This window comes from Harpegnathos saltator, unplaced genomic scaffold (assembly GCF_003227715.2).
Source record: "Harpegnathos saltator strain DR-91 unplaced genomic scaffold, Hsal_v8.6 scaffold794, whole genome shotgun sequence".
NCBI classification, from domain to species: Eukaryota; Metazoa; Arthropoda; class Insecta; order Hymenoptera; family Formicidae; genus Harpegnathos; species Harpegnathos saltator.
In genome coordinates this window covers 374696-390049 of record NW_020230642.1, presented here as the reverse complement: position 1 = coordinate 390049, position 15354 = coordinate 374696, and the positions used below count along the sequence as shown (strand labels likewise).

At 40.9% G+C, this 15354-nt stretch overlaps 1 protein-coding gene across 3 annotated transcripts; it reads left to right on the top strand.

The window, feature by feature from the left end:
- The first annotated feature begins 11078 nt into the window (after positions 1-11078).
- LOC105191384 (venom carboxylesterase-6) lies at positions 11079-14936 on the top strand. Of its 3 annotated transcripts, none has more exons than XM_011154743.3 (9): positions 11079-11491; positions 11576-11736; positions 11892-12192; positions 12260-12445; positions 12545-12741; positions 12869-13034; positions 13990-14289; positions 14400-14553; positions 14632-14936. In XM_011154743.3, the coding sequence occupies exons 1-9, from the start codon at positions 11473-11475 to the stop codon at positions 14777-14779; spliced, it is 1632 nt and encodes a 543-aa protein (XP_011153045.1). In that variant the 5' UTR covers positions 11079-11472; the 3' UTR covers positions 14780-14936. The 3 variants fall into 3 exon arrangements, with proteins under 3 accessions (XP_011153045.1, XP_011153044.1, XP_011153046.1); XM_011154742.3 differs by having other exon boundaries at positions 11080-11491; positions 11573-11736; XM_011154744.3 differs by having other exon boundaries at positions 11443-11491; positions 11553-11736.
- Positions 14937-15354: the final 418 nt, after the last annotated feature.

Sequence of the window (15354 nt, the reverse complement as noted above, 5' to 3'; positions counted from 1 at the left end):
AATAAATGGTAATCTGATGGTGCAAGGCGAATATGATGAGTGTGGTAACACATCCCACCCAAGCTGCAACAATCTCTAGCGGATGACCAACGATATATGTAATCTAGTGTTGTCATGGTGAAAAACAACATCTTTACGATTCACCAGTTCTAGGCATTTCTGTTTGATTGCTTCGTGCAATTTGTCCAATTGAGGGCAGTACAATTCCGAATCAATCGTTTGATTACGTTTAAGCAGTTTAAAAAACATAATACATAATCCCAAACCCAAATCCAAAAAACATAATCCCACCGAGTAGATAGCAAAATCTTCCTTTGGTAAATATATTTTGAAGTGCTTCGTGACAGCTCATCACGTTTGCTCCACGATCTTTCTCGTTCCACATTGTCGTAAACAATCCATTTTTCATCGCCACTTAACATTCGTTTCAAAAACGGATCATTTTGCGCACGTTTCAGGAGAAGATCGTTAATATTGATATGTTTGGTGAGATGAATTTCTTTGAGCTTGTGTGGAACCCAAATATCGAGTTTCTTGACGTATCCAAGTTGTTTTAAATGATTTTCAATGCTCATATATGATACATTTAGCTTCTCAGCAATCTTCCGTGTCGTATAATGGCGGTTGGATTCAAAACAATGCTTTCATTTTGTCGCCATCGACCTCAATTGGCCGGACAGACCGTGCTGCATTTTTTGCAGAAAACTCTGCTGAACGAAAACGAGCAAACCAACGCTGACACTGTTCTGTTAAAAATTCCTCATCATATATAGCACATAACTTTTGACAAGCTTGCACAGCGTTCTTTCCTTTTTAAAAATGAAAAAGTAAAATATGACGGAAACGCTCGTTTTGATTTTCCATTTTTAATTCAATACCAAACAAACAATTCTTTACCGAAAGACGCAATTTTCTTTTTTTAAGAAAGCTATTGCAATATATAATATGCTTGAAATGTTAGTTGCCAAATGATATGAAGATTATAGAATTTGAAATGAAATTAGTTGCGTTTAATATAAACGACGAGTAAAACCGTTTATCCGTGAAAAACGACATCTGTTGTCGACCTGATACACAGGGAAGTGAACTAGGGCGACAGATACTTGCCCCCCCCCCCAACCGCGCGCAATTTATTCTTCGTACATTTTCGATATGCACAAAGAGGAAAAACCGCGAAGATGTTTCGAAACGTCAGACGACTCACCCTGTACGCGCGTTGCTAATTAAGCGTAACACGTGGAAACGCGAGAGAAAAAAATCCCGGCGGCTAATACGGGGTGGAATCACGGGAGACTCGGGATTGTTATTTACGATTCCCGATCTCGTTGTATTATTCAGCGTGTTTATATTCATATAGCATGTCGTTAATAGCCGGTAATAAAAGCACCCACGCGCGCGCGCGCGCGCGATGGCACGGGGCAAATATTACGTATGGAGGGACGTTAAATATTACACACTACGCGCGGGGAGAGGGGAGAGGGGGAGAAAATGTTCAAATATTACGTACGAACGCACAAAATAACAGCGCTCGATCAGGAGTCGTCAATTTTTCATCATAAATAGATTAGACTCCGCTTCTCTCTTACGCGCCGACGCGGCCGTAGCTGTATGTGGAGTTCGCGAGACGCAGCAAATCAGTCGGCGGTGATGCTCGATAACGTCGACAGCACGCGGCCGACCGTTGCACGAGAAAACGAAAGCGGAAGAAAAAACGACTCGTCTCATCGCTGAAATAATAACCGCGTTCCGATGGAAACCGTGAAATATATACGGCAGGAAGCTTTCACGTTGAATTAGATCTCCGTCGCGCCACGCCATCACCGTCTTTTCTCTCTTCTTTGGTATCTAACTTTTGGCAAAAAGAATTCCCTACCGTGGCGCTCTTTCTCTCTCTCTCTCTCTCTCTCTCTCTCTCTCTCTCTCTCTCTCTCTCTCTCTCTCTCTCTCTTTCTTTCCGAGTTTAATTAAAAGTTAATATCCCACCGGGGGAACTAATTATTGTGCCTGGATAAGACGAGGGTTAATTACATAAAAATGTTCGCGCCGCACGCGCGGAAATGTAGCGGAAAGCAATACGCTGGTTATTTTCTAATCGGGCGAGAGTGGCCTGTGTGTCTCGCTCTCTTTTTCTCTCCCTCTTTCTCTTTCCACTTTCTTCCTCCGCGAGGATGATCCGAGAAGAGGTTCTATGAAAGGAGCGAATTCGCTCGTAAATCTCACCGCCGCCCGTTTGCCCGACAGTCCGTGCATAATCTGACGAAAGTGACAAAGCGAGACAAGAGAAGCGCGTCGAGTCGATCGAGATGCGGCTCGATTTACCCTGCCCAAGTAGAAAAATTAATAGGGCTCTGGTAAGGGCCTGATTATTTTTCCCTAAGATTAATCGGGCCCTAGTAGAGATAGAAAGACAAGGGCCCGACAAAATATGTAACAAATGATTTAACGAGTCCTTATAAGGCAATATCAACAGGGCCTTGTATAAATTATACCAATAGAGTCTTCTAAAGAAATATTTTTATTATTGCTGGAGTAAAAATATTTGTTCCTTTCATTCCAAGAAATTTAGTCTGTAATTTCTTTATTTCTTTATGACTTTGTTAGTATACGAACGTTAGTCGTTAGTGTAAGAATTTCTTATTTTAAAAATATAGCATACTTTGCAATAAAATATAGCATTCTTTACACATAAAAATCCTGCTATTGTTTTTATTAAAGTTTGCTGCATTTCAAAACGAAGGCAATACTAGAAAAATCCTTGGAAGAGACTAATGAATCTGGCAATTAATAAAACTAATAAATTTTGTTTTTAATTGCGGTTAAAAAATCTTTAAAAAAAACCAGATAGAGCGTACCTATTAAAACAATACTAAACTGTGACGATTTCATTACACGCTTCAGATCTTATTAATTTTTTATAGCAAAACTTGATTTTATATATCTAAAGCATTTTTAGAAGATCCTTCCAAGATCCACATCTGCAGTTTTCCATGTTATTTCGTAAAATCTAAGGCATCCCTAATAAATTCCTTTAAGGCCCTTCTCACCTTTTCCTTATCAAAGCCTTATTTCGTAAAACCTAACGTATCCCTAAAAGATCCACCTCAGGGCCTGATATGGTAATAATGAGGCATGCCTTTTTAGAGCATCCTACTTTCAGGCCTTATCGGGGCCTTATGTTTCATGAGGATGGCTCTAACAATTTTTTGCTCTGGTGGCCTCGCACAAATTTACGACTTAATATCCGACGAAATGAACTTCTTTTTAATCAATCAGCTCTTCCGGAACAGCGACGTTTCGGCACAGCACAGCGAGGCAATACCATATTCATGACATGTGCGCGCGCGCGAACGAACGAGCGTCTGCTTCTATTCATCCGAAAAACTCATGATTTATTAGATAACGCGTATAAATCAGAGTTTCGCGTTAACGCGCGTGTGTCCGCGTGCAAAGTTCGAGAATGAGTTTTAGCGGACCAATACGGTCCCGGGGTGTTAATATTTCATCCCCTATCTCGGACCCGAGAGCCCGGGCTCGAGTGGGTAGGTACATAAATAGCCGCGCACACGTGCGCGTTAGCACACGGTGCTCGCGCTATTTATTTTATTCGATCGTTCCACCTAAAGCGACACACGCGCACGCGCGCGCATGAAGATACGGATATGCAGATAGGAATTTCCGAAAGACATTTAGGAGCGTCTAGTGGCCGCTTCTACGCTTCTACGCGGGCGCGCGCGCGCCACGTTTGGCGGCGCTCAGATAAGGCGAGAAACCCGGTCATCGATGCGCCGCGGCGACGACTGTGTGCCTCGTTTTTCATGTTTCGTTTTTCGGTTCGCCTTCTTATCGCGGGGCACTTCCGAAAAGCGTTCGGTGCTCGTGCGACAGATATTCGTCGTGACGTCATCGTCCTTGCGAGAACGACGTAAGTCGCGCTTCGCGACGGACACCTGCAGTTATCGAAAATATATAGATTCTCTATAAGTTGCTTAAAATATCTCTCCATAGAACATCAAATATATTTCTGACTGTAATGCCACTTTGCCGTATCTCCGAGAATATTCATGTCTTCCTGGGAACATCGGCGACTCGGGGAGTGCAGATATGAAATAATGCTCTTCAATGACGAGTAAAAATGATGATGATCGCGCAAACGCCGCGCCGTGAAAAGCCGCGTCGAAACTTCGACAAATTCTAAAATCCCCGACAAATTGTCCGTCGAGTTTCAGACAGCAGTGAGGAGAGCCTTGAGATATAATAATGTCAGCCTATCGTGTTCTAGTGCTACATACGGTTCTTGCCATTTCCTGTTTGTTATTGAAATATAAACGCAATTATACATTGACGAGAATAATGGGGGACTGCCAAATTCTTATAATAGTTTCGACAGGGGTGTCATTTCATCGAACGATCATTAAAAACGGAAACGTCGCGTTTCACGGAAGATTCAATATATCCGAGAATATTCGATCGTCGTCCATTCACCCTCCGGCGTCCTGCGTTCCCCGTCTTGGCTCTCCGATCTATCCTGATCCTGGCTGCTCCGTCGTGACACTTTGGACGCTCACCTCATGATGGCACCGTACACACGAAATACGCGTTAATTAACGCGATGCCGACGCGGGAACCTGATTAAATATTTCCAAAGTCCACGGGCATGATTAATTCACCGACGCACGTAGGTCGCGGCGAATCGTCGGCACGTCACACACGCACGCACAGACAGATACGCGACGCGTGAGAATCACTCACAAATGGAGCGATGTGGTAAATAACTCCCCTCCCATCGCATTATGAACAACGCGAACATCCAGCGACCGAGAAATATCAACATTTGTCGATTTCGAAATATATCGGGTTTTTGTGATTTTCGAGGCCATCAAGGCGGTGCATATTAAAGATCTCGCGCGAGACGTATAATAATAAACGCCAATCAACGTGCGATTATTGATTGGTCGTTTCGTTTCCGATCGGTTTATAATTATTTGGGATGAGCGCTCAGCTACGATGCCGACCTCGAAGTCTGACGATTTCAGGATAGAACGCAGGACGCAGAATGCAACGGCGGTGAAGTTTGCAGCACCTTCTTCCTTGCTCTTTTGAGCCTCCGAGTTTCGTTGAAACTTTCAACGCGAATAAGATGTAACATTCGGCCGATTGTGAAAGGTGAAAGTTTGTTGCTTTATATGTCCGCTGATATTTATTATCGCTCATTTATTGTTGCCGTGTTTCCCATCGCGTGTATTTTGTTTGCATTCAGTTATTAGGGGTATGCAGAAAGTTTCCATCGTTCGCGTATAGATAACATTGTGGATTATTTACATGAAAGTTGCGACGCATTTTGTTAGATTTTACGTCTTAATTGAGGAAGCGCAACAATCCATCGATCGAACTTCATTCATTCTAAGAGCAAAGACTTCTTTTGTCGTGGTATTCATTTTTCGTCTGAAAGATGGCAGAAAGTAGTAGATAACGCCGGAAAATATTTTGATCAGAAATATTATGTCATTCATAATAATATTGTTACGCTCACTCTCGCACTCGCACTCTCTTGCACTCAGGTAAATGAAAACACTCGCGTAATAAACGAAGCTTTACTACTCACAGCACAGCTCACTCAAGCCTTTACATAAATAATATTCTGATCTACAATTCTCGCACGTCTATTAAGCTGGCACAGCCCTTTCAGCACAATCGCATGGGACTAGCACAGAAATTTAGTGCTCTTTTGTTGCTAATTTGTTGCTCCATTCCCGATTTTGTTGCTACAGCCATTTCGAAGAAAACAGTGGCTGTGCTAGCTTAACATTAAAGTTAGCACAGCCCCTCGAAAAAAAAATAAAAAATGAAAAACGAACACATATTTTTAAACTACGATTTTGTTATTAATTTGTTGCTCTATTTCCGATTTTGTTGCTCTAGTCATTTTGAAAAAAAACAGGGGCTGTGCTAGTTTAACATTAAAGTTAGCACAACCCCTCGGAAAAAAAAATAAAAAACGAAAAACGAACACATGTTTTTAAACTATGATTTTGCTAATTTGTTGCTCTATTCCCGATTTTGTTGCTCCAGCCATGCCGAAAAAAAAACAGGACCTATAGACGTGTGCTAGCTACAAGAGTAAACTACTCGGAAAAAATTTGTTGCTCGCCCAATTCCGGTCTTAATATGTTCTCTGATTTTGTTACTCCTAAGATATCCCAGTTTCAAATTTGTTGTTCGCGGTATATGTTTAAACAGTAGCCGAGAACCTATAGGTGTGTGCTGGGAATTGGGAATTGGGCAAGCAACAAATTTTTCTCGAGTAGTTTGCTCTTGTAACCAGCACACACCTATATAGGTTTTCGGATATTGTTTAAACATATACCGCGAGCAACAAATTTGAAACTGGGATATCTTAAGAGCAACAAAATCAGGCAACATACTGAGACCGAAATTGGGCGAGCAACAAATTTTCTTCGAGTAGTTTACTCTTGTAGCCAGCACACACCTATAGGTTCTCGGCTATTGTTTAAACATATACCGCGAGCAACAAATTTGAAACTGGGATATCTTAAGAGCAACAAAATCTGGCAGCATACTGAGACCGAAATTGGGCGAGCAACAAAATTTTTCCGAGTAATTTACTCTTGTAGCTAGCACACGTCTATAGGTCCCCGGCACTATTTTTGTCGAAATGGCTGGAGCAACGAAATCGGGAATAGAGCAACAAATTAGCAACAAAATCGTAGTTTAAAAACATGTGTTCGTTTTTCGTCTTTTATTTTTTTTCCGAGGGGCTGTGCTAACTTTAATGTTAAGCTAGCACAGCCCCTGTTTTTTTTCGAAATGTCTGGAGCAACAAAATCGGGAATAGAGCAATAAATTAGCAACAAAATCGTAGTTTAAACATATGTGTTCGTTTTTCATTTTTTTTTCGAGGGGCTGTGCTAACTTTAATATTAAGCTAACACAGCCCCAGTTTTCTTCGAAATGGCTGGAGCAACAAAATCGGGAATAGAGCAACAAATTAGCAACAAAAGAGCACTAAATTTCTGTGCTAGTCCCATGCGATTGTGCTGAAAGGGCTGTGCCAGCTTAATAGACGTAATTCTCGCATCTGTCTACGATGACAGCTTGCCGGAAACTCTCCGTCAGCTGTTGTTGTTTTCTTCTCATCGATTTTCCGTCGTCCAGACAATCTTCGTTCAGTTGTCAAAATCAATATCAGATGCCTAAGGCTCACGGACAACGGACGCTGCCACAAACCTTGTGGCTCGGACACAACACTATATTAATAAACATATTAATAAAAAATAGTCTTAAAAATGATGAAAATTTTTGCGTACCCCTAATACATAATCAACACGCCGTTAAGAGAAGCGAAGAACAAACATTTTATGCGAGTAAAATATCGAGATAAACAAATAATCCATAATACTTAGGCAAGCTCTTCTTTCTCTTTCTTTCTTTATGCTCGTGTTATAGATTCCTTCATTGATCCATTAAAGTCGACGGAATGCGCACTATTAACGGCACTGCTAAGATATCGCGACTGGGGCATAAAAGCGGAAAGACGAATCCGTCTCCTCGTCATGATCGACTGACTTTGTCAATCGAGCGGAACTAGGCGCCGCGCGATACTTTCTTATCAACCCGCACAGACACAATCGTAATTTCACATAAATTTCAGCCAGACAAACGCTATCGCGTGTGCCTTATCATTTTTAAGACGCGTGTCGAGAGTTGAGAGATTGCGGCTCGCGACGACGATCGATTCGCACGAGAATGAACCGCGGAGACGGCGCAGAATGAGATTAGACTCGTTCGGACGGAAAGTTCAAGCGTCTCCGGGACGAGGTCATTAATCGGCCGATAACTCGCAACAGTCGGAGTTATCCCCTATCGTTTCTCGCCGAGGGATAACGCCGGACGTCTAATAAAAATGACGGACGGTCACGTTAGAGAGCGACGCAATAATCGGTGACGCAGCTCGCTGACAATTTGCTATCCCGACGACGCAATTAAACGCGGAATAGAGTTATCGAGCCGATAAATAAAGACGATAGTTGGCCAGACTCGCTGATGAGAACCTTCGCTTTCACATCTGCGGGTATACGGTTAATAACGCGGAACGAGCAATTAATTTCACGTGTAATTGATGTGGGTAGTCGATCTGTCTGTCAGCGCGAGTGCTCTCGATCGATATTGCGCTTTACTTTATTACAGGAATTTGTGACAATTTATCCTCCTTTCGTCGATGTTGTTTCTTCATAGGATAGAATTGTGTAAAGCTCAGCTTTTCAACATTGTTTTCCCACGTACACGCGTGAATTGATATTGATGTATGTATGTGTGCGTGCGCCTTAGAATGTCTAAATGTAAAACAAATAATACCAAGGGAAATGCGAAGTTGAGCGAACGATACGCAAATCAAGAAAATGCCATGCCGAGGCAATAAATTCTACTGAATTCATCGTGTAATTGCGCTCTTAATCTCCATTTGCAATCTCGGAAAATGCAATTGTGGTCGACTCCAGCGTTTTGTTCCCTCAGAACAACCCCGGTGAAAGAAATATTACAAGAGAAAGACAATAGACCTTTAATACTCGCGGATTTTCTCGGACGGAATCTGCGAGTTTAGACGAGATAAAAAGAGGCGCTCGGCAAGCACGTGCCAATTTAAACATTACGCAGTGTAATGTGACATAAACATACATAAAACGGTTCAAACTACGTTGTATGTTTAAGTTGTCTACATGCTTTGCGTCCGCCTTCGCCATTGTCTTCCTAATGTATCTTCTCAGAAAAGAATTCCAATCCAACTCTGCACATCGCGCAATAAAAAGACGAGCGTTCAATCCTCCGCAACTAATTTGCATCTTGAGACGAGAATAAATTTTTCATTTCAGCATTTAGTCACTGTCAGCCAGAGCTCGCGTTCGAAGATTTCGCGACACGTTTTATGATACGACTAATTTCCCACCTCGCGACATCAATCGATCGTTTTCGTTGCTCGCGAGAGGTATTTTCCCCTCGCAACTATAAATCTGTAGCGTCGCATCGACGATGAATTCGGATGCCACGCTTACGGTGAATTGAAATGGACGCTTCCGTGCGCGCCAAGCGTAACGGGCGAGAGAGCACTTTGCATTATTAATATTAGCCGGCCTCGCACCCCTGAAAGTGTGCGCGGAGGGCTCGACCAGTGAAACTCCATCGCGCTTTTACGGCGATATTATCGTTTGCTTTTTCAGACGCGGACGCCGCAATCTCGACGGGAAACTTTACGAGCAACTGGACAAATGTATTTCTCCCCGAGAGCAGCTACGAGATGAAATGTCCGGGGCGAGACGAGTCATTAGACGGAGCTCGTATTAAGAATAGTCGAGGGGTCAGGTACGCGCGAGTCTAAAGTCTACGATAAATTATAGATGCGCAAGTAAAGTTGTTGAAATTTTTTCTTGGTATCATAACGTGTGGATTGTCCTCCGATGAGAACCGCCGAGGCTACGGGAGTTAACAATTCGGAATTCCGAAAGACAAACAAAGAAACAATCGATTGTCTTAACCCTTTGAGGCACAGTGGTAAGTATACTTACCACCTATTTATTCTCACATTTTCATGAAATATTTCATATTTGAGGGATTCTTGTTGAGGGTTGTTTTGCGTTTTTTAGCTTCTTATACGATATGGGAACATACATTGAAAAGTGTTGAAAAGTGTTTTGCATAAGTTGTCCATTTATTATAAATAAACAAAGTGTGAAAAATACACAATTTTACAGAAAAAAATCATTTTCCACGAACTATGAGTGAATTTTTTGCTCAAAATCAATATTTGGGGGTTTTTTAAGTCGCTGATTACGAATCTGAAGTCCAAATACCAAAATTAATTTTCCAAGATGGCGGAATCAAGATGGCGGATCATAGAATTTTTATTAAATTAGCTAAAATTGTACCCTAGTTAGTTTTTGAGGTCGCTCATTACGAATCTGAGGTCCACATTCTAAAATTCATTTTCCATGATGGCGGATTCCAGATGGCGGATCATAGAATGTACATAAAATTAGCTAAAATTGTACTCTGGTTAGTTTTTGAGCTCATTGATTACGAATCTGAGGTCCAAATTCTAACATTTATTTTCCATGATGGCGGATCATAAAATTTTTGTATGATTAGCTGAAATTGTACTTTGGTTGGCTTTCAAGGTCGCGGATTACGAATCCGAGGTCCAAAACTCATTGTCACCGGAAATATCGCGACTTTTCATTTTTGCGTCCGCTATCTTGAATCCACCATCTTGAATTTCGAATATCTGATAACGAATTCGTCATCAGCGAAACCCAGAAACCCCCGTGTATCAATTTTCATGTGATTCGGATTTTCTGAAAAATATGTATCTCAAAGGATTAAGGGCGAAATGACATGCGGAAAGCCGTTTCCAAGGCTATTTTTACGAATTTTTTTAACAGAAACGGTAAGATGAATGAACTTGATTTTTCACAGTGTATTCATTAATGTTCAAAGTATAAAATAAATTTTATTGAATCATAAGAGCCGATCCAATTTGTAATTATAGATAAAAATGCAGTCATCCGTTTGCGAGCTCTATGTTCGCTGTCGACATAATCCTGGGCCTCTCACTACTCTGAAACCAAAAAATGAAAGATTTTCAAAATGTACGGTTGCCATTACAGCTCGTACCAAAATGAAGACAATGAAGCCAAGTTTGGAAAAATAATGACTGTACAAAAAGAAGTATCGAAAATGAAACTTTTTTCAACTTGTAATCATGTTTAAGAAAATGAATAAAATAAAATATAACTATGTTCGAGGTAGGGGTTCGAGGTAAAACTACATGTCTACTGTATATTGTGTAAAAATTTCAAGTATTCGGTTCAGTAATTTCTGCGTAATCGTGTTTAAGAAAATGGTGTTTCCAGATAAACGCGTTTAAAATTTTATGTGTACTTTCCATATAGACAGTAACAAATTTATTTCATACTTTGAACATTAATGAATACACCGTGGACATTTCAAATCTATTGATCCTACCGTTTCTGTTAAAAAAATTCGTAAAACTAGCCTTAAAAACTAGCCTGCTCCGCATGTAATTCTCCCCTTAACGACAAAATTGAGTCGCGTGACTTTAGCAGTTTTCAATTTCAATCTGCCGTCGGGCAACTGCCCCCCTGTGTTTCGCTCTTTTAAATCAAATCGAAAAATTTAATGTGTGAAAATTCTCCCGAGGAGCGAGATCAATAAACTCTGGAGAGGACCTCTGGGACCAACCGACTCTGACTTATCGTCTCGATGTAAATATTATTGAGCGAAACGTCCGTATCAAAAATACTTCGACGCGACGCGGCTCAAGCTGGGCATTACATTCTACACGCAGTGTTGTCGAGATACGTCTTCCAGACGTCTCGCGCTCGTTTGCAAGACGTCAGTATCCCTCTGATGGTCTAAGCCGGCAGCATCCGGGCCTTCACGATGTCGAGTAATCTCTGCGGTAAGTATAACGATTCCTTCGTCGATTTCTACATAGGCGCGTTTACGCGCACAAAATACAGCGAGCAAGTGCGAGTTATAGCAGCGAGTAACACGTCAACTCACACATCCATGTCTCTGATATTCGTGCGACTGAAACAAGGAAAACTGGCGGGGGTGCTTAAAGAAGGCGTATGCGGTATCAAGTATAAGGCTTTCCTGGGCGTTCCTTACGCGACACCACCGATTGGCAACCTGCGGTTCCAGGTAGCTCACCCGCTGCTGAAAGCAAGCAGCATGCGACATACATCACACCTCACGTACAGGGAGCACATTCCTCTAAATTTGAAAATTAACCGATCAAACTTAAAAGTTAACCAGTCAAGTTATCAGTAGCTAACACGTTGTCTCGCCGGCATCAGGACCCCAAACCAGTCGCGAACTGGGAGGGCGTACGAACCGCTACGGACGACTTTTGCAACATGAGCGCGCAGATCAATCAGTCCTCGGACAGGAATATCATCGGCAACGAGGACTGCCTATATCTCAACATCTACGTACCGTGCGAGTGGCCATCGGGCCTCTCATGCATACCGGTTATGGTTTGGATTCACGACGGAGATTTCTTCACCGGGAATAGCGAGTACTCCGAGATACGGCCCGATTACTTGATGAAGAAGAATGTCATTTTGGTCACAGTTACCTATAGACTGGGGGTTCTCGGTAAGGGAAAAATCACTCAATCGAGTTGCGTGATAACGCGCATACTATACCATTCGTCGTTTTCAAGGTTTCTTAAATCTCAGCATCAATGGTGCCTATGGGAACCAAGGGCTAAAGGACCAGGTCGCCGCATTACGATGGATCCAGGAGAACATCTTCTATTTCGGGGGAGACCCGGGCAACATCACGGTCTTCGGCAACGGCACGGGCGCGGTGTCTGCGCATTTGTTAATGTTGTCGCCGTTATCCCGAGGTACAAAACAACAAGGCGCAGCTCGCGACAGTGATAACGAGCGAATTGGCAATTTCGCGCGACATTAATAAATACGGTACTTATCCTCGCGGTCTCCAGGTTTCTTTCAGAAAGCTATTCTTCAGAGCGGCGTCGCTCTGTGTAATTGGGCGGTGAAGAAGCAGCAGAAGGAAGGTTTCACACTCGCCTCTGAAATGGGCTGCCTTTCCACCGATCCCAAAAGTATACTCGATTTTCTTAAGAGAATTCCGTATCGCGTGCTCGTGATGGCGGAATATAATATCATTAAAAAGAAGGTGAGCCTGTTCTTTCCTTGGTCGTACTTGGTCTTATTGTTCAGTAACGCATTCGATCCATTTTTTAAATGGCAAACGTGACCAAAATAATACGACCGAGCGGAGAGTGAAGAAACGATTTTTGCAGGACCGGTTTATAAAAAAGGTCATATTTGGGCCTACGATCGACAAGGAATCGTCGAATCCTTTTCTCCCGTGTCCCGTTCGTGAACTGCTCAACAACGGTAATGATATACCAATCCTGATTGGTCATAATACTCAAGAGTTCTTTGGGTCTTTCTCGAAAATCACAGGTATCGCAGAAATCGAAGACTATGTGATCTATCTCGAATCTCTAATCCCTTTAATCCTCTAATATTACACCCAAAAAAAGTAATTTCAGAACAAGCGGAATCATCTAAATTTTAGAAAATTTTATTCTTATGGCCTCACGAGGATTCCTCTAAGATTAACAGGAAAATATTATAAACACATTATTCTTAAAGTTAGAGGGGGATTATGTGTTATATATATGATGCAAATCTTATTGATTTTAATATAAATTCCCTCTTATACAGAGATTATTTAACTTTTTTTTAAGAGGACTATTATTTATTCTTACTGTATTTTATTCTTACTGGTTATACTAGTTAATTTGAAAACATGAAATAAGATCATCATAACAAATAAATTTCCAATCCGTTTTGTTATAGACTTCATAGCTGCAAAAACATTCATCATAACCAATTGTATGAAACATAGTTAAAAGAAAGAATATATTATTCAACTTCTTGCAATAGATGCAAAACTATATTTGACCAAATATGGGTAGATTATCTTCGTTATATGTTACAGCACATACCTTTTTTACGAAAATGTTCCAAATATTATGACCCATGAACATATGGCTATTTTTTCGTTCATGTTTGGAGACAGAGCATGACTGAACAAAAGAAGCCGACATTCAAATTAACATATTCCTCTTCATGTAAAAGGGAAATTAATTGATATAAGAGGAAATCTTGAAATATAAGAGACAAACAGTTAGAATAATATCTAATCAATTTTAGATGAATGGTTCACTTTAATCGCTTTATGGAAAGAGGAATCTTTTTTCTGTAAAAAGCTTCGCTTAGAATATGAGACTATGGGAGAAATCACTTTACAAATAGAATACTTTCTTTTGGGTGTTATTTCTCCTTTATTGCGCGCTGCCCTTTACATTGTGTCGAATGTATTAGCAATATGCCTGCATTTATCTGCTGATAGACGACGAAATACTGCAATACAAGAAACTCAGCATTTACGTGGAGCAGTTCGCGGGTCCGCACAACTTGGACAAAGTACCAGAATATACGAAGCAGATTGAACAGTTTTACGAGTACGACGCGCCTTTTCATACGTGGCATTATGATCTTAAAATACGCTGCTTGAGCGACCTGTACTACAATCTCCCTATTAGAAGCGTCATGATAAATCGAGTGAAACAGAAAAGTGCCAAGACTTATTATTATGTATTTTCTTACAATGGCGACGAAGGGAAATCAATGAAGGTTTCTAGATCATCTGGTAATTTTATATTTTGCGAAACGCGTAACGACTAGCGGCTCAAGTTGAGATTCGGTGGTTTCACGTCTTTCAACTCTGTGCTTTTTCTTTTTATTTTCGCGTGACGACAGTCAAACAAACAGGAACTTCCCACGGTGACGAATTAGTATATATATTCTACACACCTCATTCTAAAGATAATAAAATTACGCTGCAAACGATGTGGTCGGATTACGATATGATAAATATGATTACGAGCATTTGGAGCAATTTTGCAAAGAATAGGTAAGCATGAATTGTTGGAAGTTTAGAATCGCGCTGGAAAATTTTTAGAGTACAGCAACAATGTCATTTGGTTTGCAGCGATCCCAATTTTAATTTCAAGAGTGCGTATTCTGAATGGCAGCCCATCGAAACGGAAAATGACTTAACGTGTTTCGAAATTAACAGGTCTTCTACTAAATGGCTTATCGAGAAGAAACATTTGGTACTATCGGACAACTGGTATTAAATATTGTACGTTATTATAAGTATTATATGTCAAACATAAGATTAAAAAGCTTGCTTTGGAATGGAATTTTGTTAATTTGCAATGTATGCGTCTAATGTACGCCACGCAGTGTAATTATTTTTAAAGACTTCGATATAGCAGCGCTTGAAAAACAACATTGGACAATAAATTTTCCATCAATTACTATATCTACAATGTCATACATGAATCTTGCATAATAAATCATAATAAATTTCTTATCCCATAACTTGTATATTTATTCCTCGACTGCCCATTTTGCTATCGACTGTCTTCATATAATTTTATCAATTTTCGTTGTTGATCTTCTCTGCATCGATTTTAGCAAGATTGGCCGTTAGTATGACTCCGATTCGTACATATAGCGGACACGCCGAGTGCTTAGCTTTGTAAATAATATAAATAAAGAAACGTGTTGTGCTGGATATCTGCGCACTAATGTGCGCCGGGGCGCGTCCTCAGTAATCTCTGTCAATAAACAGGCAGCTCAGGATTCTGATATAAAAATTGTGAAACGGTAATCGAGCAATTACCTACATATACTTATGTAATATTAT

Bases quoted from the DNA above. Each gene is read 5' to 3' on its own strand.
- LOC105191384 (XM_011154742.3), top strand. The intron at 13,035-13,989 runs GTATCGCAGAAA...ATCTGCTGATAG, and splicing joins GTCTTTCTCGAAAATCACAG to ACGACGAAATACTGCAATAC. The intron at 14,290-14,399 runs GTAATTTTATAT...GCGTGACGACAG, and splicing joins GAAGGTTTCTAGATCATCTG to TCAAACAAACAGGAACTTCC.